The following is a 25,916-nucleotide window of genomic DNA, read 5'->3' on the forward strand; positions in this document are numbered from 1 at the left end:
AAGGTCCAAGAGATCTGAAGATAAAAAATAAAATGAGAATTTGAGAGGTTGAGTTTATATATATATATATATATATATATATATATATATATATATATATATATATATATATAATGATACGAAGACTCCATTGTGCGTTCCGTCCGATGACGTCAAATTTGACATGACGTCATATGGTGACGTCATATGGTGCCTTTCAGTCCACGATATTCGAGCCATAGGTCGCAATCCGGCATAAACGCGTGTCTTAGTTTTTCGTTTATCTCTAGAAGCGCAATGATGCAGAAAGTGATCAAAGCGCCAACCGAAGCCCAGCAAACATTGCGGCGCTGATTGCACCACTCACGGGTACCGTGACAATCCAGGCGAAGAAAATGTTCCGGAACAGCTTCCAGTCCACGTTCTCGCGAGACCGGAAACGACCGACGCCGACGATAGATCCGACCTTGCAGTGGGTGGTACTGATGGGGATGCCGATGTTGGAGGCGACCAGCACGGTCAGCGCTGAGGCTATCTCGATGCAGAAGCCACTGAAGATAAAATAGGTCATTATAAATGTATTACACAAAAGGGTTTTGCTTACGAGGTTACAGATTTGTTGAGTAACATTATACGTGTATCTAGAGAAGAACGCCATTAATTTTACGCTCAGGTGTTTACATCATAATTTTTGGAACGCAAAGCTTAGGTTAACAAGCGTCATTGATCTCATTTCATTTGAAATTGTACGTTATCAACACGCCCTACCTTGACGGTGTGATCTTCGTTAAGTCATCTCCGAGCGTCTTGATAACACGTCTACCCCACACCCACAACCCCAGTGAAATCCCTAGGCCGCCATAGAACAGGATCCATATCGGTGTCGCCATCTTTTGGTGAACTTCTCCCTCTATACCAATTATCCACAGGGCGACCACTGGCCCTATAGCGTTGCTGCAATAAATTAATTAATAAACAAAGACGGTAAAATAATAACAAAATGAGATTTTAGATTAAAAAGTACTATAGATCACTATCGTCAGGGCTATTTTAACATTTATTCAGTACGCACTGAGGGCTATTATGTTCTTTTTTATCAAATAATTATATAATTTTATTTCAGTCAGATTGTATTTCTTTTGAACGAATGGTTTTGTTTGAAAAATATATTAGACTTGCGATTTTGTATCGAGATAATAAATCAGTTACAGCAGTAATGGACCACATAAACAAAACATTGCGATCGTTAATAATAATGAGTACGGATGCTATATTAAAGCAAAAGTAACCCATTAAGTTCTTTAGCAGAAAACTGAACATTTATCTTTAACAAATGTTAATCAATGTTTTTGTTCTCTAACTTTTAAATAACATCAAGTCATTTTGTAAAACCAGCCCTAGCGGCCGTAGTAAAGACTAATCGCTTCCCCACCTGACGTCATTTCCGCCATGCGCAAAAGACCCAAACACTGCCGTTAGAATCTGGAGTGCGTAAAACAGCTTGGCGGCTTCCGGTGAATCTTGGATGTTTTCCCGTCCTTCCTCTTTCCTGGCGCTCTCCTGGGAACAGGAATCAGAATCAAACGTTTTAAAAGGTCAGAAAAGGAACAAAATTCAATACATTAGCCTTAAAGGCTTTATTTATAGGCCAGTATTTCTAGCGAAAGGCAACATATTTTTACTTAATTTTGAACCAAGTTAATGTTTGGAATGGCTTATTGCAGGGTGTTACTACTATACTTGTACTAGTAGTGGTGGTGCGAGCAGTAATAGCAGTTAATTACTATGTACATGTTGTGGCGTACAGGTGATAGAAGTAATCTATTGAAAATTGACCTGTGTAGTAGTGTTATGAGTTGGGACGAAAGCTTTCCATGTATGCTTTGAGTAAAATTGTGCAGAAACTGTACAGTTTTAAATTTCATCATAATGAGTGATAGTAATACAGTATTGTGTTGTAAAATACAGCGTAGAAATGCCAGTATTAGTCATTCTCTTTACCTTCTCCTCGTCGATACTAAGTTGTTCATACTGCAAGCTCCTTCGGTAGGATTTGTGCGAGTGGACAGACTCATTGTCAAGATCTGAAAACGAACAATATTAATGTATCTAAATAACCACGTTGTACTATGTACACTTTGCATCAGTGCTATATGTACTAGTACATGTGCATTTCATAGTGGTCTATACCCTTTTTTGTCACTGTGTGCACAACATAGCTTTATAAGGCATAAACTTGGTTTGTGTAAAGACTGGTATATAACCGGTAGATTTGCCCGTCATCAGCTCGTCACGCACCTTTAAAAATCGTTTAAAGAGAGGCAAGATCTTTAAAAGCATACAGGTTGCGTTATTAGCGGCCATTTTTATCGCAAAATATAAAGTTTCTTCAACACTTTTGCCATTTTAACCTTATTCGCTTCGGTAAGCTATATCCAAAAGTGTTCACAGAATTTATAACCAATTTTTTTAATTCAAAAGTAATCATTTTTACCGTCACGAATTGAGTTCTAACCACCATCTATTTCTTACCATTGTAAGAGGATTTCCAAAATTAGAAACTCTTATCTGAAAAACGGGTCTAGGATGGTTATGTAGTATCTATTAATGATTTTAACTATAAAAATGTGGACGAGCTGAAATTTCCAGAAAAAAATATTTGCTACTTTATAAATTGCTAACACTCATAGTGTCCCTTTATTAAACATGTAGTGTGTACAATAAAAGTGACTGCTGAGGGTGTTCCGGAGAAATACCTTTGTCTTTCTTGAAGTTGAGGCCCAGCAGGGGTTTCACGGAAGGCGAATGTGGCAAAGAGTCCTGTAAACAACATACTCAGATTTTATGGCAAGGACCGGTTACCAGAACTATTGCAACAAAATTTATCATTTATTTCTGTTTGTCTGTTTGTTTATCTTTGTAGTACACCATTAATTTTAATTAAAATATCGATATACTGCCTGTTTAATCAGCCATATGGCAATTCATTCACTTATTTACAGTGTGTATTCATTTGACTATTTATTTATTTACTTTTGTTCACTACTTGCCTCTCTACTAAAATCATTCCGTTCTCCAGAGTCACTGCTACTGGCGCTTCCAATTCTTTGTTTCAGTTCTACTTCCGTTGCCTGCTTCTCCTTGGTCACTGCTTCCTTATCGTCTTCACTGACCACGGTTTTTGGGTCTGCAATAGTTGGGAAATAAACATAAAACATTTAGAGTAAGTAATATACTAATGCTCACCGATTGAATGAAACACATCAACTGAATTTGCAGAGCCAAAATTTAGGAGAAAGTAAATTCTTCAATATCGCCGCGGTTGTTAAACATAAAAATGAATAAAAAAAAACAAATACATCCTAAAATGTTATACCGTTAGAAGAGTCGCTTTCAATCTGATTTTCTTCGTCCTCCGTTTCACCATTCCGTTCTTTCGCGCACTGTGCTGTAAGATTACAATGTTCAAATATCAAACTTCAATACAGAAGAAACAATGCATCAAATAGCTTCTTCATCCTAAATTATTCTTATTTAATATATTTAGTACCATATAAACTATGATTGTGATTATTATTTATTTGAATAAGTAATACTGATAACAATATAAATATTTATTATTTTTCTTATTCGATGTTCAATTGTCTAAACCTGACCGCTCGTCGCGTCTGAAGTTCAATGTTTGACAAAAGTTAACATCACCAATCACAGCTGTTAGCCATGCCTGTTAACAACACCAAGCGCCCATAGGAATAACTGGACGCAAGTTTATGATTAGCGCGGTCAACTACAATCAAACCCTTGCTTACTACTCTGTGACTCTCCAGTGTGTAAGGTAGGTTCTACTTGCCTATTATCCGTCTCCGTTGCCAAGGGACGAGAAACAGCCAGACCAGGAGAGCGCAGACAAGTCCGCCCCCGAACGCTGCCGAGAACGTCCCCCATATCGGGATCAGGTGGAAGTAGAGCACTATGAGGGATAAAGTGATACTTGGGAGTGAATGTGATGATATAAATTAAAGTGATATTTTGCAAAACATTTAATCTTACTCTGATAAGTCACGATTCAGGTCAGTAGCCAGCAATTTCAAAAGGGGGTTATTTTCCTGAAAAAGTGGGCCTTTTACTGTGAAACCTTCTTGTACCATATAACATTTGACCCAGAGGGGGGCTTTTCCCGGCAAAAAGGTGGCTTCGTTCGAACCCTCCTAACCCCCTATCCCCCCCCCCCCACCCCCGGCTAGGGACCTGAGATTAGTGGATATAATCTTAATCAATGTTTTTCATCTTTTATATAAAAAAAAATAATTAGTTGTGTAAAAACCACCACCTGTAACTTACTTTGCGGACCCTCGTAGAACACGGAGAACAGGTTGATGGTGAGGGTAGCGCCGTAGAAAAGGGGAAGAAATCGCATCCCCCATAACAGCGGGTCCGGCTGAAAAAGACCACAATGTGTATCACAATCCTCGCCACGTGAAATATTAGTCATCAATACGACTTCAAAATATACATGAAATACTTACATCTTATGCCACATCCCTATATGAAAGATTGTATGTATGAGATACATGTTAGTCGTTGAGGAATTGAAGTCAGTCTTTTACTCCTTGAAGAGCTTGTTCTGTTGACTAAAAACAGCGGTCAAAGGAAAATATTACCATGCGTGTTATACCGAAGAGTCGTTCCCTATGCCACATCAGGCTACAATTTACTTACAAATCAAGACGACCGGGCCCCGTAACTCGAAAGCATAGCGTATTGCGAATAGGGATATCACATAGAGGCTACAATGTATTACATTGTATATGGGGCGGGTTTGGGCGAGTTATGGAATCGAGACGCTTGCGCTAGGTCGCAATGCGCGATGCTTTCGAGTTACGAAGCCCAGCTTGTCCAAGGTTTCAGCTTTACCAAACGTTGACAAATGAAAGCGTTTTTATGGAAATCTAAAGTTTGGCATAAGACATGTTCTTACTTCTATCTTTGTATACTTACCTTGGACAGTATGAAGTAATAGACGAAGAAGAACACTCCCACTGACACCAGGCCCGACAATATGGGGGACACGAACCAAGAGGCGACTGAAGATCACAACATGTAAAATAACGAAAAACAAAATAAATTTATTTGTTTAAAACAAAAAACAAAAGAACAAAAAACGCATGCAAATGTGTGCACGTGCATCTCTTCGAGACGTCAAGTAACACATGTACATGCATCTTATGAAATCATTCGATAGTAAAAAAAAACATTAATTTGCGTTTAATACTACAAATTTCACTACATAAATCTTTGCAAGGAAAATCACAAAGCAGGTGCCCATATCATCTCTGAAGTTGAACACGTACTTATCATTCCAATTTTCTTCCAGTTGACTCCCGCGGCGCCGTGCGCAACAAGGGCGAATCCCATAGTAGCCCCCACAATGCTGTGCGTACCGGAAACTGGCATGCTAAAGAACGTTGCCACTAGCAACCAAATACAGGAACCTGGAACGAGAAAAAATGGTTTTATGACCATGATGTGATATTGTGAAATAATTGTCATTATCCATGGGCTGATAATAAGAAGGGAATTCAAACATCTTGCCTTCAAACGTTAATTGTTCAAAAATTATCTGCAGTTTTTCTTTGCCTTTTGTTATTTTTGAAGCAATTACAAGATCACCTCTTTCCTAATTAAGTGAAAAATTTTAATTTACTCAAACTTATCAAACTGTTTGGCCGTCTTCCTCAGTGAAATATTAGTGTGAACAATGCGCCAATGACTATTTACTGGTGTGTACGGCTACTAAGTTTTTTAACTTGCTCAAATCCTGTTCTCAACTTTAAATCCCAAATTGGATCTACTTCTCTGAAAGATTTATCTGTATTAATCCGCATTGAAAACGTTTTAGTCTCAAACATTAGCCTTGCGTTTCTGGAGGTGCAAAATATTTAATAAGACCACAGGGGCTGATTTATTTGTTTATTGATTTATTGATCAATTTTATTGATTATTGATTATTTTTTATTGATTTATTGATTTATTTTCTACCAATGTGAACTGCAATGTTTGTTTCGACTATTATTAGACATTTTTTTATTCTTGCTTGAATTTTCTTTTTCTTTTTCTTTTAATGTAAAGCCTCACGTGACTTGGCGACCTCCTCTGTAACATTCCAGTTAACATATTACCTGTCTCTTCTCACGTAGACAGATATCTGTCATTTCGTGAAAGCCGCTTTCTGCTTGGGGTTTTGATTGAAAGGTGAGCATTTTATCACCGTGTTATTACCATTGTTTTGGCATCATAATCACGCGTGATATCATGAGAAAATGACAAATTGCTATAATTATTTGACGGCAATATCGCTTGTATGGGAGGAAGTGTCGTAAAGCGTTGTCACCAGTGAAGCACGCGAAGACATGGAGTGAAATTGTCATCGTCTTCAGGAAAATCATCATAAAAAAGGAAGAGAAAAGAAAAAAAAGTACAAAATTGTGCTCCGTCTCTTCACATGAGGCGCATTTATCGGCTGTCACGTACACGCCACTGTATTCAGAAAACAGGTATGACGGCGGCAACTTTTTTGCGTGGGAGCCAACGATGACAACAAGAGACTCGTCGCTTTGAGACTTGTTGCCGCTGGTTTGCGCCTGAGAAATTTAAGTGGAAAGAGCAATTACTCTGTCCCCTCACTTGGTCACTGACTGATTGGACCACTGGCGGGAAGAACTTTCGACCACAGGCTCAGAAAGTGACTGACCCAGCTTATTCTGATATGTAATGTTCAGTCGTTGTCCATGGCAGTGGTCAAGCAGAAGATCTGAGCTGCATTCACACCGAGGTAACAAGGATGTTAGTCCGCCATGAAACGTAGTCCGCCCCCCCTAATTTGCGCAGGTGACATTAGTCCCCAAAACCAACCCAAATACCCCAACTAACCCTAACTGTAATAATCCTACGAGAGCCCAGACGTCCATTCCTAGAACTATCATTCCTGTCACACCGGGCATTTTGATGAGAACCAAGCTGTCGGCTACTTGCGTCTTCGGTCTACCCAACTGAAATTTTTTATAATGGCAATGCCACTTAACTTGATAGGTCCCTTTTAAATTAGGAGACGTACGTACTACTGCAGTAAACATTGTTTGAAATGAGAGCACGGGATGTGAAGAGAACACGGATCTTAGTACAGAACATGAAACTGATGAACATTTGAGCACGCCCAAACGAGCGCGCCCGCGCGCGTGTATGTGTGTGCGTGTGTGTGTGTGTTGGGCGAAGGGGAGGGGGATAGAGTCAATTTCATTATTTGCATGAAGCTCTGAAGACGCCTTGCAATACACGTACAGTGTTGTCCTCCAATGTGTCTGTCTAAAATTGGCCTCCTATTTGAGAGACGCAACGTTCTAGCAATCTCTCACAGATTGGCTCTGTAGTGGAAAGTACAAGGCGAGAACTTTCTCACAGCCTATCCATTATTGTCGGCAGATCGTTTGTCATGATCACCAGCTAAGGCGTCTCTGGTGGAAGACCGCCTTAAAGCGTCACCTGATGGATGACAGTTAAGGTGAGCCACGGCGTTCAGCCAAGGTTACGACATCAGACCATGGGAGGATTGTATCTGATGGAAACATGACTGACACACACAAACAAACAAACAAACAAATAAACACACACATACTCAAATACCAACACTCACGTCACATTTTCAGTCAGCTCAATTTGTCATATTCGCAGTTATAAAATCTATCAACAATACGAACGTCTTCGTCACGCGATCTGTTACGCATATTTCGCAATCTTCTAGAATATATCTCCACGTGTCTTACGCAACATTTTTGTCGTCATGTCTGTATAACTTCCCCAATTTTTTTGGTTATCTGAGCATTACTTTAACCTTATTCTTATACACTTTTCTATATCTTGCCATCAGTTTCAGTCGTTGTGCGACCTTCAGTGCCATTTTTACTATGGTACTTATTAGTCTCTTTTGAGGCGATCTCGACAGTTTGACATTCAACCAAGGACCTTTTTTTTCAAAAAATAAAATTAGCCTAAACACTTGTGTAAATTTTCAAAAATTGTCTTAAAAGACAGGAATTATAATAAATCTTGACCCAAGATAAATGAGCTTTACTATTCCAATTTAATGAAAAATTGCCACCGTTTAAAAACTGGACTAGCACGTCTAATACTAACCAAAGTTATTCTATTCTATTCTATCCTGAGCTACACTGTACGACGGATTTCTTCTTGCCTAACGTAGACAAAATGTTTGGGCTAAATGTAATGGCCTATTTCGGTGTAAAATTCTTTGATGGCTCCGGCTCTCTGTCTCTGGCAGTCCCCCCCCCCCCCCCCCCCCCCCACAGAGCTCATATGTCCAGGTGCCAAGTCGTTAAGTTCCGTTCTCAAAGTTTTCCACTACGGTGTGTTAAACTGAATAAACCCTGTTTTATTCACCCCAGAGTTGTCTAGTTGAAGTGTAGCATGGCCGTGTCATACCTCGAGAGTTCTTGGACAGTTTAATACTAGGGTACCATCTGGTCAATCACATGACTTTTAAACGGCAAACCAAATTCATCCAAATACGAAACCAACAGAGATTTAAGAAAACGAAGATTTTACACAATGTGCATTTGAAAAAGTACAGAAATGAAAAATCAATCAAACAGCAAGAGAGAAAATTAATCGCACGTCATGTGCATTCTGAAGAGACCTTTGCTCGTGACTCGCGCAATTTTAGAGCCTGATCATTACATTTAGCCCTGATCCATTTATATAGCACATGTCACTCTTATTTATGTCACCTGTCACGAAAGAAGGCGAGGAAGGCATTCGCATATATATATATATATATATATATATATATATATATATATAGTGTGATTATCTGTCTGAAATAATGGTAAATTTAGAAACTGGTGTGATGTGTGAGATGACATTGGATCGAGCTTTGCGTCGTTTCTATATGATGCAATTCTCTCTCTCTCTCTCTCTCTCTCTCTCTCTCTCTCTCTCTCTCTCTCTGTGTTGTGTGTGTGTGTGTGTGTGCGCGTGCACGTGTGCTACTCTGACAAAATTTGAACATCCAGAATTTGTCACAAAAGGTGACGTTTTTTTTTTTTAATTGTCTCTTTGCTTCTTTTGAAATAAGTGAAATAAAAAAGTAAACGGTGCCCGAGATTTCGGCTTCTGTGTCTTCTCCAGGGTCCAAAATGAAGAATTGCTTATTTTGCGCACGACTTTGTTGTGAATTATGAGTTCAAATACCACTCCACGTGCCGCGGACAATTACAAGTTCCACAGTGTCCGTATTAAAACTGAGTGAGAGACTTTGTACAGGCACCAGGTGCAACTCTAAGATGAAAGCTGACGGAGATTTTTGAAACAATGGAATAGTCACATCTTAGAATTTCAACAAAGAACACCTTCTGAAAGCTAACCACAATTCGTGTCGCGAATCTATGTACATGAATTAGCCACCTTGCAAAATATTGTTTTATCTGTTAATTTTGCACTCGGAATGGAAATTCCGACGTCTGAGAACGAGAACAACGTGAATAAACTTTGCCTTATGGGAGAAATATGACGGGAGTCCATGAGTATTTTTTGTAATTTCACTTAACGAGTGAACATCGAATGATTGAAACTGGTTATTGTTGTCAGCGTTGGGTTTTCCAATAACGACTTACACGTAAATATTTAGAACACGGACTACCATTCCTGTTACACCAGCATGTTTTATTCCATCATCTGACCATTGTCCTTTTCTATAAGCATGTCTTTGAGCTTGCTGCGCACCTTCCTGCCATGCCATGACGTTGTCATTCATTCCACTCGCCGTCAACAAACAACGTACACAGTATGATAAGCGTTCAAGACGCATCGTTTAACTATGTTTATATTTTTATAATTGGCAATGTTCTGGATATGGTAGTGTGAATGGAAAATGTCACTTTTTAACCCAGTGGAATGGTGTGTGTTTCTGTGTGTGTGTGTGTGTGTGTGTGCGTGTGCGTAGTGCATGTGTGCGTATATGCGCGCGCGTATGTGTGTGCTTACTTGGGTGTGTGCGTGTGTATGCGTTCGTTTGTTCAAATTCGCAAAAAAAAAATGATAATAGATAAAACTTGATCAAAATCTTTTAGACGGACAAACACACATTAAGAGTATTCTTTAAGGACAACGCATATTATGTCTTAACCTTAATTTCTCAAGTAAAAGGCGTTTCACCTCCAAGAAGTATTATTGTCATTAACAAGAGACAGAAACGCGCAAGCACCTGCCTCGGGTCAGAAAACACTCTGATTTATTCTTATTTCAGCAATCATTAGTTCTCTCAGGTGGGCAGTGATCTAACGCCTGATAACAGCCAGCAGTCAGCGGTTGACGGGGTCCTGGCCGAGAAGATAAACTTTGCCTCTCAAAGGTCAGCTTGGGTGGGCTTATCGCCCGACATCACGGCAGGATGCTGCTGTACAGACTTATTACCAGAAACAAAACGTCTTTGGTCCCAGGACAAAAATAGTTCAAGCCAAGAAAAGCAATTTATTAATCGACATACATATAAGGCAATTAGCTTTCACAGAAAGTCGTATATCAAACTGTAAGATCCAGCACGTTCTGCTGTTTCATGGTACGACTGGTTCTTGTCATCAGCCTTTCCAAACCCACTTTTTCTATTTATTTATTTATTTGATTATTTATTTATTTTAAACATATAAGACACAAGTGCTGTATTTAGGCATTTATTGTAAAGTTCCTTGAAACTGAAATTGAGCATTGTTACCGATACAATGTACCCCAGTTACTAAAAAAAATACCGAAATAACCACCTTTTAATTATTTTGGTTTAATCAGATGTTACAAAAAATCGTCTTAACATAACCCTGGAAGATTAACTAACGACAAGATAAGGCGTCACCCGCTTCACACTATAACCCTGCCAAGTTTTGGATACAGTGCCTTCGAATATTTGACTAAAGTAAACCGGAGTTTGACGTACGATATAAATGAAAAACTTTAAAATTAAAATCCAATTCAGGGTAACTAAAACGCCAGAAGTATCTGATATTTTGTGAAAGTGCTTTGAGACTGTAATGGGCCTTGTCATAAACCATTTTATCACGATAATTATTAACACTCGTTAATAGTGGTTAAAGTAAACTGCAACAGCACGATGGAAAAAATAATTGCAGGACAGCATTTCTTCTCGTTGGTTAAAACAGTTTATGTACAGGTACACTAGTTTTCTTGCTCTGTTTTGTTTAGACGAGCTTTAGCCTCAAGGCATAGTAACTCTGAAATGAACCGTTTCCACAAGTGTGGTGAGATCCCGCCATTACATTTCACTTGTGTGTCAGAGAGAGAGAGAGAGAGAGAGAGAGAGAGAGAGAGAGATAAAAAGTATATAAATAATCTTTTTGGTAACTTTCCTAACCCTAATTCCTAATTTTCCTAAGAGAGTATGATAAATAGTAAACCAATAAGTCTTTTTGGTAATTTCCTTGCCCTAAATTCCTAATTTTCCCAAGCGAGAACGATAAATAGTAAATAAATAAATAATCATTTTGGTAATTTTCCTAACCCGACTCTCTGACCTGAAGCGACCGTGCCTCACCTCACTTTTTCTTGTCAACTTCAACACTTTTAATCAGCCCGCCAAAAAAGTCACAAACGCTCTTAATTCAAGATCGTGACAGATTTACTGCAGTTTGCCTTTAAGTGTCTTGACAAACGCGGCAGGATCTGGTGACAAATCTCCTATGTCCGTTACTGTACTATGTACACGGCATTTCCCTTATTGTTACAGGCACACAGCGAGCCTTAGACATATATCTTGCAAAACTTCTGGATATTTTACAAAAACCTCTTAGCCATTGAGGTATCCCATATTCAAATCTGATCACAGAATTACGACCCACAAATCTGTTTTTTAGTTACGAGTTTGTTGTTATTGAGTCATCTTCACGTGGGATGCAAAGGATGGTAGATTTCAATTGTGGTGGTAAACATTAAAGGTTTATCGTCAGATTGTAGGAATGGCCTGAACGGAGCATATTCTTCAGAAAACATGCCCAACTAACGATATCTTTACTCAAATACACAAATTCATTTTGTGAATTTTGGGCCTTGAAATAAGTCCTTTTTGCTCGGCCTGGGAGTTAATGAGCTACGTGGTCACGTGGTCCGATGACGACAATCGTGCCACCTGAGTCTCTTCCCCAAGCAGCGTGTTTAGCTGTCAAGCTGACCTGCATTGTCTACCTGTAAGATGATTTTTCTGACTCCTGATAAAAGTTCATACTCACTCATTCCCGAGGGGCTAAATGCTCGTAAAGCCGTGTGAAGCCATTTTCGAGTCTATTCAATTATTTAACTAGCATTTAATTATGGTTATCCCAACTAGTATAAAATACTGCATACGAATGACTTGCGGGCACTTTTGATCATTCGATATGGGGTCCATGTTATTTGTGAAATTCAATTCAATTCCATTGCGCCCTACGGCTCATCAGAATGAAATGCAATAAAAATATAAAGTCATAAAAACAACAACAATATAACTACTACTAAAAATAATAAAAACTCATCAGACTGACGTTAATCTTAGCTCCGATGCAAATTTTAAGTACTTTCATAACTTGTTTAATTGTGAAACATTGTTAAGTGATAACAATTTAATTAGCTTGAAAACACTTTGCTTTGTGTAATATATTTTTTGATGTATTTCTGCCTGATTGTTCTGTAGCAAAGACATTTTTAAATTCTTAAAGGAATAAAATGAAATTCATCCTCGATGGCATCTAAAATACATAGTTTACAGGTTCTTAATTTTTATTTGTGTCCATTTACCTTTAAGTTTCCACAGCTAGATTATGTGATGGAGATTTAAATTTGGCAATTAATTCCTTGTATTTCTGTGAAATCGGCTTATTTAAATAGAATTGAACTGTAAAATTATCAACAAGATGTTGGTACAATAGCCCTTTACTCCTTGTGGACATTTCTCCAGTCAATGTTTGTCTAAAATGATCTTTCAATCTTTACTCTATCAAGCACCTTGGACAAAATATCGAGTAATGCCTGGGCATACGCATGCCGCGGTGCGTAGTCAACTACCATGCATTTAAAATGCATCAGCACTTAGTAAGGTTGTCAACTGATGACAGTTAAATTGAAAGACTATCACCTTTTGATATGATCTAAACCACTTGAGGCGACCATAGTCTCGAGCATCACATCTATTGTCACCGAAGTTAGTAAATAAGTCAAGGAAGACCGTCACAGATAAAGAAAGAAGATTGTCAACGAGTGCTGCTTTTTTATGAATCCCACAGCAACACACTGAGGGATAACGAAAATTGCCCAACCCCGTTCAACACAACTTTCCTAAACTTCTATGTCTGTATCCAGCATGCATGTCAGCTGAGTCTCAAAACCTTTATCGTCTTTGTCGTCAAAGTACCACGTGACCCAGATCTGTTGCTTCATTTTTGCATATTGTGGTGAGGTTTATTAAAACGTTTTTTTTCTACCAATAGATTGTTTTTACACTTTTTAGAAGGTGAAGATCGATTAAAACATATATCTAGTGTATGAATTGAGTGCTGATTCGTCAAAATTCGAGAAATGGAGTTTAACGTGTCTAGAATCCTTTAAATATTTCGAAATTTAGAACAGGTTCACAGGTTTTCATTTTTGCATCGGCTTTCCATAGGAGATATTTTGGCACTGAAGGGGGGGATTGGAGGGGGCATTGAAGGGGAAAGGGAAAATTTTCAAATGTCCAAAAACATTCATCTTTACTATATGTAAACGCGAACCTTATGCCTGTAAAAAGCCCAATAATAAAGACTCCTTCAATATTTTCTGTTAACTCATTCAGTCTCTCCTCGGGTTTTGTATTCCTTATGTACATGTACCAGGGCGACGGATTGATTTTTTCACAAGATATTCACAGATATGTCTTTAGATAAATAGACAGTCATTCGATTCTCTGGCTTTTTAAAAATTTTCCTATAACATCTGCCACCCTGGTAGAGGGAAAGTTTTGTGCAGGAAACAAAACGGCAGTCAAGAACCTTACCTGACAGTGCACACACGTTGCCTAGCATTAGGAGGTCTTCAGTACCGTTATACGGCATAACGTCAATGATACCTTTTCGAATTGTGTCCGATACTTTTGACCCTGCGGAGACAAATATGTAAACACATAAATAAGTCAACATATAACAACAGCTAATAGATAAACATATATGCCCAGAAGTAAATACTTAAATAAAAAAATGTGTATAATTTTTAACTAAAAATTTACAGCGTCAAAAGAATAAAACGTTTTACATTTGATATTTTTACATATCTACGTGAAATACTGCATTGCAAAAATATTTTACACGTTTAAGACTGCTTTAAGAAACACATTAAGTTCAATCTCGAAAGATATGGATATCGTGGTCGTTGAAAATATACAGCAGAAGATCGTCGATTTCTACCATTATGACATTGAATTTTGACACAAAATTTGCGTTCGCTTTTAAAAGACTATTTCCAATTCAGCTGAGTAATGTTTGTGTTTGTGCTATTATATATGTTACGGTTTGTATTCTGTCGAGGATAAATAATGATAAATAATTTGTGCAAGTTACAAATCAGCACTTGTAAATCACTTCCTTCTTTTTACAACAACCTTTTTATTTTTTGTTATTCACCTTCGTGATACATTCCTTGGTGTCTTCAAAAGTTGTCTGATAAAAGAATAGACTCCCATAGTCAAGAACAAGACAGATACACACAAGGTCATTAACTATGGCACGTTTTTTTTATCATGCAAACATTAAATTGCATATTCTACATGGACATGCACTCACGCGCCTTCACGCCCACATACACATGCACGCAGATAGTAACGCGTGCGTGCGTGCATCAGCACACACACACCGATATATACGCCAATCTCCATGCACTCGCACTCATTCACACACGCACACACACACACACAGACACACACACACACACATACACAGTTGTATATATACATGTATATACATGAATAAGCACACACACGACAAACGCAAAATCAGCCAAACGCATGTTAAGTGCCCTTACAGTCCATGGTGATCGTTGAAAGCAGCGAAATGCAATACGCGTAAAATGACAAGCACTTTTTCATTCTAGTTGTTTATTGTCCGATGCTTATCTTGGGAACTCGACAAGGAAGTGCTATTACGATGAAAAATATGATGCAACTATCTCACGTTATGTGCTACTTACAGGAAATCTCCAAAAACAAACCATTTATTCAGCCTTTAAATTGACACATGTAGGCGTATTAACATATCAAAAAACCTTTTATATATAACTTATTGAAAATATTGTTTGAAATCAAAACAATGAGCATAACTATGTAGACAGGAACTATAGACACGATTAAACCGCATAATGGAACGTGCCTCTCTAAGTCAAAGATGATTTCATATAGAAACCCGAAATATAGCCTCGTGATTAATTATTAAGAAGGACAAGGGTGTTTATTTCTTATCTTGTGTTCCATCTAGCAGACAAGCTGACATTAATATTCAGTTTGTGTGACACGGCTCTGGAGATGGCTACGACTACAGCCCGCGCCACTGAGAGCTTGATATGGAGATCATTAGTGATCTTCAGACGATCACAAGTGCAGCCAAATGTCAAGTAACGGGCGGCCTAGGCTCAAGTGTCTAAGAGCGCAATCAGAAGAGCGGACTAACAGATTCGCGGATCAAATATGGCCGATCCACGCGAATGCGTAATCCCCGCGGAGAATCTATTCAGTGTCTAATTGGGAATTGAGCGTTAAGCTTTTTAAGAAGATCGCCATATTTGACCGGCCGATCTGATAGTCCGATGTTTTGTATGCGCTCTATTTTTTTCAAGACAAAAAAAAATCAGCGGGTTAGCTGCTGATTCAAGATGCACTATCAACGATAAAACGATGTTCCAATGTCATGCGCTTTACTGGACTTTTTTATTATACTGTTAAATTAGACCAATTTGTTACTCCGGCACCTACTTAAAATGAATTCCGGCCAAGGGGTTGGTCCTAACTTCAAGAAAAAATTTAAAGTCCACTTCCAGAATGTACTCATACAACTGAATATCAATTACTTCTATATCTTTGCAAAACGGGCCTTAAGACTGCATTTAGCTTTACTTAAGACTGAAGAAGTCTTATGATAATTTTCCACCCAAATGAGGCCAACTTACCTAACAGTACCGCTCCCAGCACCTCAAATACGGTCCCTAGAATGCAGGCCTGTCTTAGAGTTAACACACGGGATCCGACAGAAGTTCCGAAAGAATTGGCAACATCGTTGGCACCAATGCCAAACGCCAAAACGAACGCCACGATGAACCCGACTATAACCATCCATAGCAACTCTTCCGGAAATAACAGCTCCATGGTTTACGTTATTCTTCGTTGCAGGGAAGTTAGAGGTTTTTAATTTCTTGATCCTGCTTTTCTTGCTTCAGCACTTGTTCAAGCGATTTGAAACTAAAAAAAAAGAAAAATGTCATCACCCAGGAATACATGCACGTGCTGCAAGGCATTGCTCCAAGCGTGTTCTCTGAAACTGCAAATGATACGCCAATGAATAGGAATCCCCGAATGATTTTTGGTTTGTTTATAGCTACTTTAACATAATCTTTTTAAGGACTGATTGTGTTACAGTAACGCCATTTAAATAAAAACCATTCAAATAAAAGCCATTTAAATGAAAACTTCCTCACAGAAATGGACAGTTCCGAAAGAAACTGTGCGATATCTAGCCTCATTTAAAAATGATCTCCTTTAAATAGCTTTTGCCAGCCTACGCGAATGCTTTCTGAGGGGGGGTTCTACATATAGTATATAAATGAATAGTTAGCTTGCTTTTGTCACTGAGGACAAACTGGTGACAGGAAGACAGGATTTCGTGAAGTCTGGAAAACAAATGACAGGAGAAGCCACAGAGCATGATGCATGCAGAGACAGTAATGTAACCTGATACAGGGGGGGATGCCATGCCTAATCCATTAATACTATAAGAAGAAGATTTCCCGAGAAAACCCAGGGAAGTTAGTCGACTACAGAGAAAGAAGTCAGGCGGGGGGCGTCTGTCTTAAGGACCTATCTGGTGTTTTATGCAATGCAGCTCGTTGCCGCGTCTGTGACACGTGCTCAGGTAGAGACTTGGGACATATACATGCGCAGAGTACCATAGACGGAGGGGATGTGCATGGATTGCTTGGCACGGGCTTACACGTACCATTTCTGCCAGTGACACTTGATTAATGGGGCTCTCAAACACTGTCCAACTGCCTCCATATCAACCCAGAAAAACCAAAACCGGTCATGGTCTGACTGACGTGTAGTTTAAAGTGTTGAATTATTTGGTCAGTGTAGGGTTTATGTTTAATTAAATGATGGTAATGATAATAAATCACAATCTAAACAAGTCTTAATTCCACATATTTAAATAATTAAAATCATATAACTATAAATTTTGTTTCATATTAGCAGTAATGACCAAAGATTTTTCAATAATTAATCATTTTATTACTTAAACAAAAAATGGTCCACTGGTGACGTCAGCATAACTATAACCAGTTCAGGTTTGTCTTCCAGTCTGTTACATAAAGGCAGAAAGTGTAATTCGAACATCATGGTGATAAATGACAATACTAACAAAATTATAAATAATACTGAAAATAACAAAATGTTTAGAAAATCTGTATTATTCAACCATGCCCCTCCTCTGAGCACGCAGGAAATGTCATCATCTTCATATTTGCTGACAATATTTGTCTAGCACACGTCAGCTTCACTTATATAATGGCATTTTCTGCTTGCCTGAATTGTCAAACAACATGGACATCTCTTACACACCTGTAGAGCATTGCGCAAGCCACTTATTCTACATAACTTGTCTCTGTTAACGCCAGTTACTGTAGCAATACTTAAAGTTAAACTATGGAATGTAGAAAATGATTTGTATCTGTCTCTGTATTAGTAACACCAAGAAGTTATATCTAACCGCTTAGATTGACAATTTTATGAGTATAACTTCACTAGTATATCTGTTCATTATATAAAGATGTATATTTGTTCAGTTACAAACTGGCAACACAATTACATATTGTTATTATGTTATATTGTACCATGACATGATAAAGTATGTAGTATAGAAATAAAATAGAATTGAATAAATATTCTATAATTTTTAGTTTTTTAGTGTTTAAAATGTTGATAGGGCGGAGCACGGTGAGAGGCAATGAGGGATGCACGTGAGGGGTTCGACCCCCCCCCTCCCCACCGCCCCCGTCAGTGGTGAGAACAGGTCTTATTGTGCCGTGAGAGGTCAGATAGGGAACCGTTTGTCATGTGAGGAATTTGGCTCTTGACATATGTACAAGATGTCCTCCAAACACGCTACTGTACATCAGCGGAGGATTTTTTTTATTTGGGGGGGGTATCAGGGGGAGTCCTGCCCCCCCTTTCGATGGCTGAAAGAAATCACACGAATGATCCTCTTTTGAAATTAGAAGATTGACTAGCTGAATCATAGTTCTTAACCTTACCAAATTTCATCGTTCGCCCTCTAAAATACCAAATTTTTTCACCCTACGCCAAGGGGGGGGGGAGGGGCTATGCTCCGCGGACATCCCATGCAAATAATCCTTGATCCGCCCCTGTACATGTATATGTATAGAAATCTCCGCGCTTAAAAACATTGGTTGTCTGGGTTCAGAGATGTGAACAATGCATACCGTATATTGAATTTTTTTACAGAAATGGTTTGCCTATAGTAAAGTTTTTAATTTCACTCTTTTTCCCCTTTTATAGGCTTTTTTCATGCATACCCGTAGATATAGTGAGAACGCGCTGGAATCTGTATAATTGTGCGCGTCATCAAAAAGCTGGAGGCAAAAGTTGGCCTTAGCGTTAATAAAATTTAAGATTAAAAGTGAAAAGGCATAAAATCATACTTTTGTGCTATTGTGAAAGGGAACCCAGAGAAAGATGATACGTCCCGTCTGGGAACTTCAAGCAGACGACAATCCCGGACTGAAGATATTAATGACTTTGATGCACATCTTCTACTGTGGTTTTTGTGGCAATAAAACAAAATAAGTGATGTTTCACTTCTACAAGAGCGATACATAAAGAAAACGGCACTTTCTAGTTACCAGGTATACATGATCTAAGCCATATGGACGTAGGTGGGGGGAGGTTAAATCCCTCCCCACCCCCCACCCCCCCCCCCACCCCCGAGGAAAAAGAAAATACGGGGAAAATTCAGCAAATTAAAGACAGCCTTTATTATCTGTCTTAAATTTAACAATGCCTAATAATGCTTTTTAAACAAAAATCCCAGCACACTTTCTAAAAACGCAGGACCTTCTAATTTCTTATCGCACCTGTAGGAAGGACAGATGTGAACAAACATGATTGACGGAATTTTTTTTTTTTTTTTTTTTTTTGTTTAGAGGTGAACAAATGTGATTGAAAGAAATTTCGTTTACTTGCTCAACCAACCATAAAGAGCATTTGGATCTGGATGTCTTCAGACTCTATTCACAAAAGGCACTAAAGGTCCTAGACGGTCAAAAATGTCTTCGGTATTTTCACTCGTCCACGGCGTGTCAACTGAGCAAGTTAATGTATCAAACGTTGACGTCGTGGCTCAGGTTACAAGTGGACAGTGGTCTCGGTTTACGTAACGGAAGCACTTGTTGGTGTGTTTATATCTGTTTTCTAGTCACGGGAGAATTATAACCCCCATGATAAAAACTTCTCACTTCTTGTTAAGGATCTTGCACACAATTTGGCGCGAAAATTCGACTTGCAATAAACTCTTAGTTTTTTATCAAAGACAAAATAGTATTTTGGGTCTTCAGTATTTTTGCAAATGGCTGACCGCATCGAATGCAAAACTTACAATTACATTTTTTAAAAATATTTTTGGACTATATTTTTCATCGACTGTTTTAAGCCCTGTGAAAGAGTTAGATGTAAAAATGCAGGAGTACTCTTGGAAGTCGAGGATTAATAGCAAGCTTTTCATAAAGAAATGAAAAAAATTAAGGCAATGATAACTAAAGTTTGCATCATAAAAATATGCACATTATAAGTGGATCTTTTCAAAAATCAATAGGTACATGCGTTTTAAAAAACATCACCCGCCATTGTTACACTGTACTATGTTGAACAATGTTTTAATGTGATAAAAGAAAAAGTATCTTAAGAGACATTCTAAACAGGGCCATTTTTGTCATCACTGTGCAAAATACAATGACAAATATATTTCACTGATGGTTGAAGACTCACCCGCAGATTTTAACGGCTCCCCTTCTGTGCGGTGGTCGTCACTGGGCTATGTGACCAAACAATGTTTGTGTACGACAACAAAAATGGCCACTCCTTCACAGAAAGTGCAAAGTGCCAAGTAAGAGGACTCGTACCCGAGATAAGTATCACTTTATGATCACACAGATGGCGCTTGACTGCTTACCTTGAGATTCAATCAGGTCCTGTTATTTACGACGTTGACCACTCGGAGAAAATTGGAGACCCCCCCCCCAAAAAAAAAAAAAAAATAAATAAATAAATAAATAAATGTGCAGTCAGAAGAATGGCCACTCCACTTACCTGTGATAGCTCGTCAGGGCCCGAAATTTCAACTAAGTTAGTTCTCTCTTCCGTACTGTCCGAACTTCTCACACCAATGGTCAGTTTACCAGAGTGGGCAGCGGCTCAGAAATAAGGTGGTCAGAGCGTCTGCTGCTATATAAACTTCTTGTGTAGAAGAAAAATTTATAATGCGTCAGCTACCTTTTTTTAACGCTGTTTAACCGAATACACAGGGCAGCGCGTCAGTTGCTATTTTTCCCCCTAGGGCTCCTCGTGGCTTGTCGCGAGCAAGTGTCACTGTGGGTTGTTTTGCGGGGATTTTAACGTTATATCCCTCGGCACGGGATGGCACACACGACCTTGTGGGACTTCTAAGACACGATACATCAACACGGATCCCATTGTCTTAAGGATGTCATACAAATTAACCCAGCCTCGGCTTTGATTTGGAGAATATACTGGTAGAATTAATGCTGTTTAGCTATTGCCGTTTTAAATACAACCAAGGTCTTAGAAATCAGGGATCGTGTCTGTGAGTGTCATTCAATCAGGAGTGTCAAAGAACAGGCACGCGACATTACATCTTTCGGTCAGTTGACATTAATCACTGCCCAGGTGACGTCACGATTACGTCACAGGCCTGCTTGGCTGTTGTGTTGTACAAAGAAATGTCGCCGTGGAGAGGATGCAGTGAACGCGGGGGTCTTCATGGGTGTATTACGTCCACTGAACCAATACTAAGTCAATGATACGCGTTCGTGATTCCAAACACAGCTTGGCAACATAGCTAAAAGGGATGGGGCGAAATAGACAGGAATCAAAAGAAACCTCGTCAATAGGTATTGTGTATGGATGATAAACAGAGCCAAGGACTCGTTTACGTGTAGGAAAATATGTCCACCGTCCATCAGGCGTCCAAGTACGTTACGCAACAGGTGGTCGTCAACATGCCAGCAGCCTCCGGGGGCTCTTCTGTCCCGGCGGAAAGATGCAGCATTTGGTCTCTGGACACTTGTACAATAGATAATATTGGTGTTGTGTAGCCTTTTATTAGATTATAGTTCTTTCACGAAAACAAAAAACCCTGCAAAAATTATGGCATCAGCCGCATACACGCACACACACACATACATACATGAATGCACACGCGCGCTCACAAACATACGCGTTGTAATGCACGTGTATAGATGTATGTGCAAGCTCGTACACACATACACTCACATGCATGCACACACAAACACATAGACGGACACGCATAAACACACACGCACAAACACACACGAGCACGAATCAACTAGACTCGACCAACTTGGGAGTTATATAATGACAAGATTGCAGAGTCTAGGATACGTGCGTGCATGTGTGCTTGTTTATGTGGTAATGAATATAAAAGTACAATCGCAAAAAAATATCGTAAAATTCATGCGAAATATCTTTTTTGACATAAACGGAATTAATATGAAAATTGCACAACACAAATTAACTCCTAACTCGAAAATATTTTTCTCTGTCCCAAAGCGTCTGGGTTTTGCGGTGCCTGCGGTGTTTAATATGTAGGCCTTTCCAGCAAGGACTCTCGCTTGTCGGGGAAAGAGAAACAAACATTTATCAAACTTTTTCTTGAATAACATATTTATAAATAACACGATCTGTCTCGTTTTGATGTCATTATCAGGTAATTTTTTTGACTTTAATATAGATAAATTAGTTCTTATCATCACCAGTAGATGACTATAAACAGAGCATTCCTAATTACCGTGAGTGGCTTCACCTAAAATAAACATGCCGTGATATAAACAATGACATATTAAAACAACAACTGCTAGCGCCCATTTTGTTACTGTCATTGCAGCTGGCGCCAGAATATGATGAATGGGGGGGGGGGGGGGGGGGGGGGGGGGGGAGGTGCAGTTGACTTCTGCCATTATGCTCTATCTTAGGTAAAGATAAATGATATCCCTTTCCTTTTAAACACAAACATTTTAACTGTTACATTTAAGGCGATACCAATTCCATGTTGTTTAGCATTGTTTCCAAAAAAATACACTATCCTATACTTGATCATGAGAAGTTCAATGGCATTTGAAAAAAACTGCGCTTTTTTACATTGTACATTGTAATTGCGAAGTTAGATGGCCTTTGGGATTTCTTAGTTGATAAAATGTATCACTTTCTGAAAAATGAAACCTGACAACCAAATGGCCTTAATTTCATTACTGCATTGGTATATTTGCTATTATGATCATTATCAATCAACTTTAACGTATATCAAAGTTGACCTGATGCTTGCAGTTTTATTAAATTTTACAATTTTATGACGTGTTATTTCATGTACTGTTATTCTCTGTGGTAACTCGGATCCAAAGTGATTAAAATTCTGACTAATTTGCATTTGCATATTTAGTAAATAAGAATGTTATTTTCTCTTCATTATCTCATTGTGTCGGTGAGTACAGTCGCATATCAACTAACACATTCCTTAATGACCAGAGGACAAGGTGTTGCATCATAAAAGTCATGAAAAATATAAAAGATACAACATCATAGAAATTATGACAGCAGAGTGGCGCAGTGGAAGCGTGCGGGGCCCATAACCCCGAGGTCCTAGGATCGAAACCTAGCTCTGCTAAAAAATTTTTCCTTTCACATTGGTCCGCTTCATCTCTTCAAAATAATTTTAACTCAGGCTTTGTATTGACCGGTGCGCAGTTTGATCGAATTGCAGCGGCCCATTTATTGGGGGTGGTGTCAGGGAACCCCGACCCCCCCTCTTTGATTTGTAAAAAAATCACACCAATGGTCCCCTCTTGAAATTAGAATTTTGGCTGAATCAAAGTTATAAACCGTATTACCTTGTAAATAGCCCTTCAGCGCGCCCCGAACCACACACCAAGAGGGAGTAGGCGCGTAGGCTTTGCATCCGCGGACCGTGGCAGGGCAAGTTGGTCTTAGGATCGGAGCAAGTTGGCACTCTACTGGTATACTTAAATGCAGTGAATATCTATATAGTAATAGCAGATCAGCCGAGGACCCCTTTTCACGTTTTTCATCCAAACTACAACTGTTAACAACTGACAAGTGTTAGCAATACCTAAGAGCAGTGGGAAGATGGTGGTCCTAGTTTGAATTTAATCATGAGTGTTAAAAGTATATTTTGGAGACATTTTCTAGCCTTTGGCAATTCCCGTAAAGTTTTGGCATGTGTGACAGGTGTCATATATTGTTAATAACACTACGTCAGATAGCAAGATTTGCTGCAGGCCCGTAGCCGGGGTTGGGGTGGGGGTGGGGGCTTCATGGGGTTCGACGTAGCCGCAATTTTCTCTGGGAAATTGTCCGCTTTGAACCAAAATTTGATCTAGAATATATGTCCTGTTTTCATTTCGGTCAACTTCGGCTGGCCAAGTGGTAATATCTGTGGCTTCTAAACACGGCGGAGTGGATTCTATTCCTACTCAGTCCGTTTTTTTCTTTGATTTATCATCAAATTAAACAGAATAATTTATAGGAACTAACGTGCTTTGTATTGATTAAATACACGAAGTAATGTAGAAAGCTTTTACACTAACACGGAAAACAATTTTAATTTTCTATTACAGCTAAATAGCATAGCTAAAACATTAACCCCAGCTACCTGTAAGTGAAGAAATAATGGCAGCTTAGATTAAATCAGCTGGTTTTCTCTCTTTATGCCCTCCGACTTAGAGCTGGCACATGTGGAAACTATCGAATAACTTTCAATTTAATGAATAATTGCACTGAATTTCAGTGTAACAATTTCCATTAAAGAATTAACTTATCTATAGGCTCCGACATGACTTCAAATCCGACTCAGTCTTTCACGTGCACAGAGAAGCATAACAGAACATCTTCACATCAGTTCCAACTCTAAAGTGTGTTTATTCCACACAAGCATTCAAATTTTATACACATTATCTACAGGGAATCTATGCGTACAAGTGGCGGCTACTTATTTACATACTAATTGTTGTGCAATATTAACGGTGATATGTCTATCAGTCCGGTGGCTTAGGAAAAATTCGTGACACGGCGGATAAAAGCACCAAATTTGGCATGTAGTTACCATTTGACATTCTAAATGAAATTACAGCCGTAGCCCTCTCAAACAATTTACTGTTTGGTCAAAAAATACAAAATGGCCACCAATGTATGGAATCCTATAGAAATATGTTAATACATGTACATGTAGCATGTTGATTTTTATCAAATAAATTATTTTCTCAAAGTTTTCGATACCCTAATTACCCATTTTATTCATATATGTCAGATAGCAAACAAGTTCCCTTGGACTTTTTGAAAAGATCCTAAAGGGCTAATATGCCATAGGAATACTAGTGCACAACTAATAACAGCTAGAATGATACGTTGTCCACTATCTAATTAAGTCTGTTTCTCATATTTTTGTTACCCACATAATATGTTTGTGGTGAGTAACTACGAAGTGTTCTTGGGCATTTTGAAAAATCCAAGATGACTGCCACGTGCCACAAGAATTCTAGTATACGGAGGATTCAACTAATGGCAACTGAAAAGATTAATTTTCCACTATCAAATTAAGTTTATTAAGCTTTAAGAGTGTTTTCCACATCCTTTCCACCCACACAATATGTATGTGGTTAGTAACTAACATGTATTCTTGGGCATTCTGAGAAAATCCAAGATGGCCGCGATATGTCATAGGAATCTTCTAGTATTACAAAGGGTTAGAACTAATGCCAGATAGGAAAAACATAATTTACTATCAAATCCAGTTTATTTTTTCATTATTATTCAGTTTATATTTACATTATCATTACACTGTGATACATATCTAGCAGGTAATAAATGTGCATATTTGGTCATTTAAAAAAATCCAAGATGGCCGTCATTGGCCATAGGAATACTACCGGAATTAAAACAAGCGCATTAATGCAGACGCAGACGTAAGTTGCGAGTTTTTGTACAGTGCGTCGGATAACGAAAAGCCCAGGATGGCACACATTGTGGATATTAATGTATTTTTAACAAAAAGACGAATATATCTCATGAATCTTATATAGTGTTGTTGTTGTCTGCTTTTCCCGCGGTTTTAAGTAGGTCAACAGTGACTATGCGATGTCAGAGAGAGCTCCGTCAGTTAAAATCTCTTAAGAGATTTTAACAAAAAACCGTACGTTTAGAAAAAAAACCCTGGATTAACTTTGAATGCAGGAATGGGGTCGCTGACCATTGGTAAGTACGGGAAAATTGCCGTTTACTCCAGGAAAATCCAATTTTTGGCCAAAATGAA

General features: G+C 38.6%; 1 protein-coding gene and 1 non-coding gene across 4 annotated transcripts; one reads left to right on the top strand and one right to left on the bottom strand.

The window, feature by feature from the left end:
• Nucleotides 1–99: 99 nt before the first annotated feature.
• On the bottom strand, nucleotides 100–21,166 carry LOC106155451 (sodium-dependent phosphate transporter 1-like). 3 transcript variants are annotated; one of them, XM_086994163.1, is made up of 14 exons: nucleotides 20,828–21,166; nucleotides 16,219–16,507; nucleotides 14,063–14,164; nucleotides 5,331–5,471; nucleotides 4,978–5,063; nucleotides 4,321–4,417; nucleotides 3,830–3,949; nucleotides 3,356–3,427; nucleotides 3,030–3,166; nucleotides 2,736–2,799; nucleotides 1,981–2,063; nucleotides 1,412–1,539; nucleotides 748–933; nucleotides 100–530 (listed from the first exon to the last, which is right to left on the bottom strand). In XM_086994163.1, exons 2-14 carry the CDS (start codon nucleotides 16,412–16,414, stop codon nucleotides 293–295), a joined length of 1,650 nt encoding a protein of 549 aa, XP_086850289.1. In that variant the 5' UTR covers nucleotides 16,415–16,507; nucleotides 20,828–21,166; the 3' UTR covers nucleotides 100–292. The 3 variants fall into 3 exon arrangements, with proteins under 3 accessions (XP_086850289.1, XP_086850288.1, XP_086850290.1); XM_086994162.1 differs by having other exon boundaries at nucleotides 20,645–21,165; XM_086994164.1 differs by lacking the exon at nucleotides 20,828–21,166 and adding an exon at nucleotides 20,324–20,495.
• A 2,017-nt stretch (nucleotides 21,167–23,183) lies between these two features.
• Trnam-cau (transfer RNA methionine (anticodon CAU)) lies at nucleotides 23,184–23,255 on the top strand. Its single transcript has one exon. It is a non-coding gene; the product is annotated as a tRNA-Met (tRNA).
• Nucleotides 23,256–25,916: the final 2,661 nt, after the last annotated feature.

Source organism: Lingula anatina, chromosome 8 (assembly GCF_051362555.1).
Source record: "Lingula anatina isolate TDL-2025a chromosome 8, LinAna3.0, whole genome shotgun sequence".
Classification (NCBI taxonomy): Eukaryota; Metazoa; Brachiopoda; class Lingulata; order Lingulida; family Lingulidae; genus Lingula; species Lingula anatina.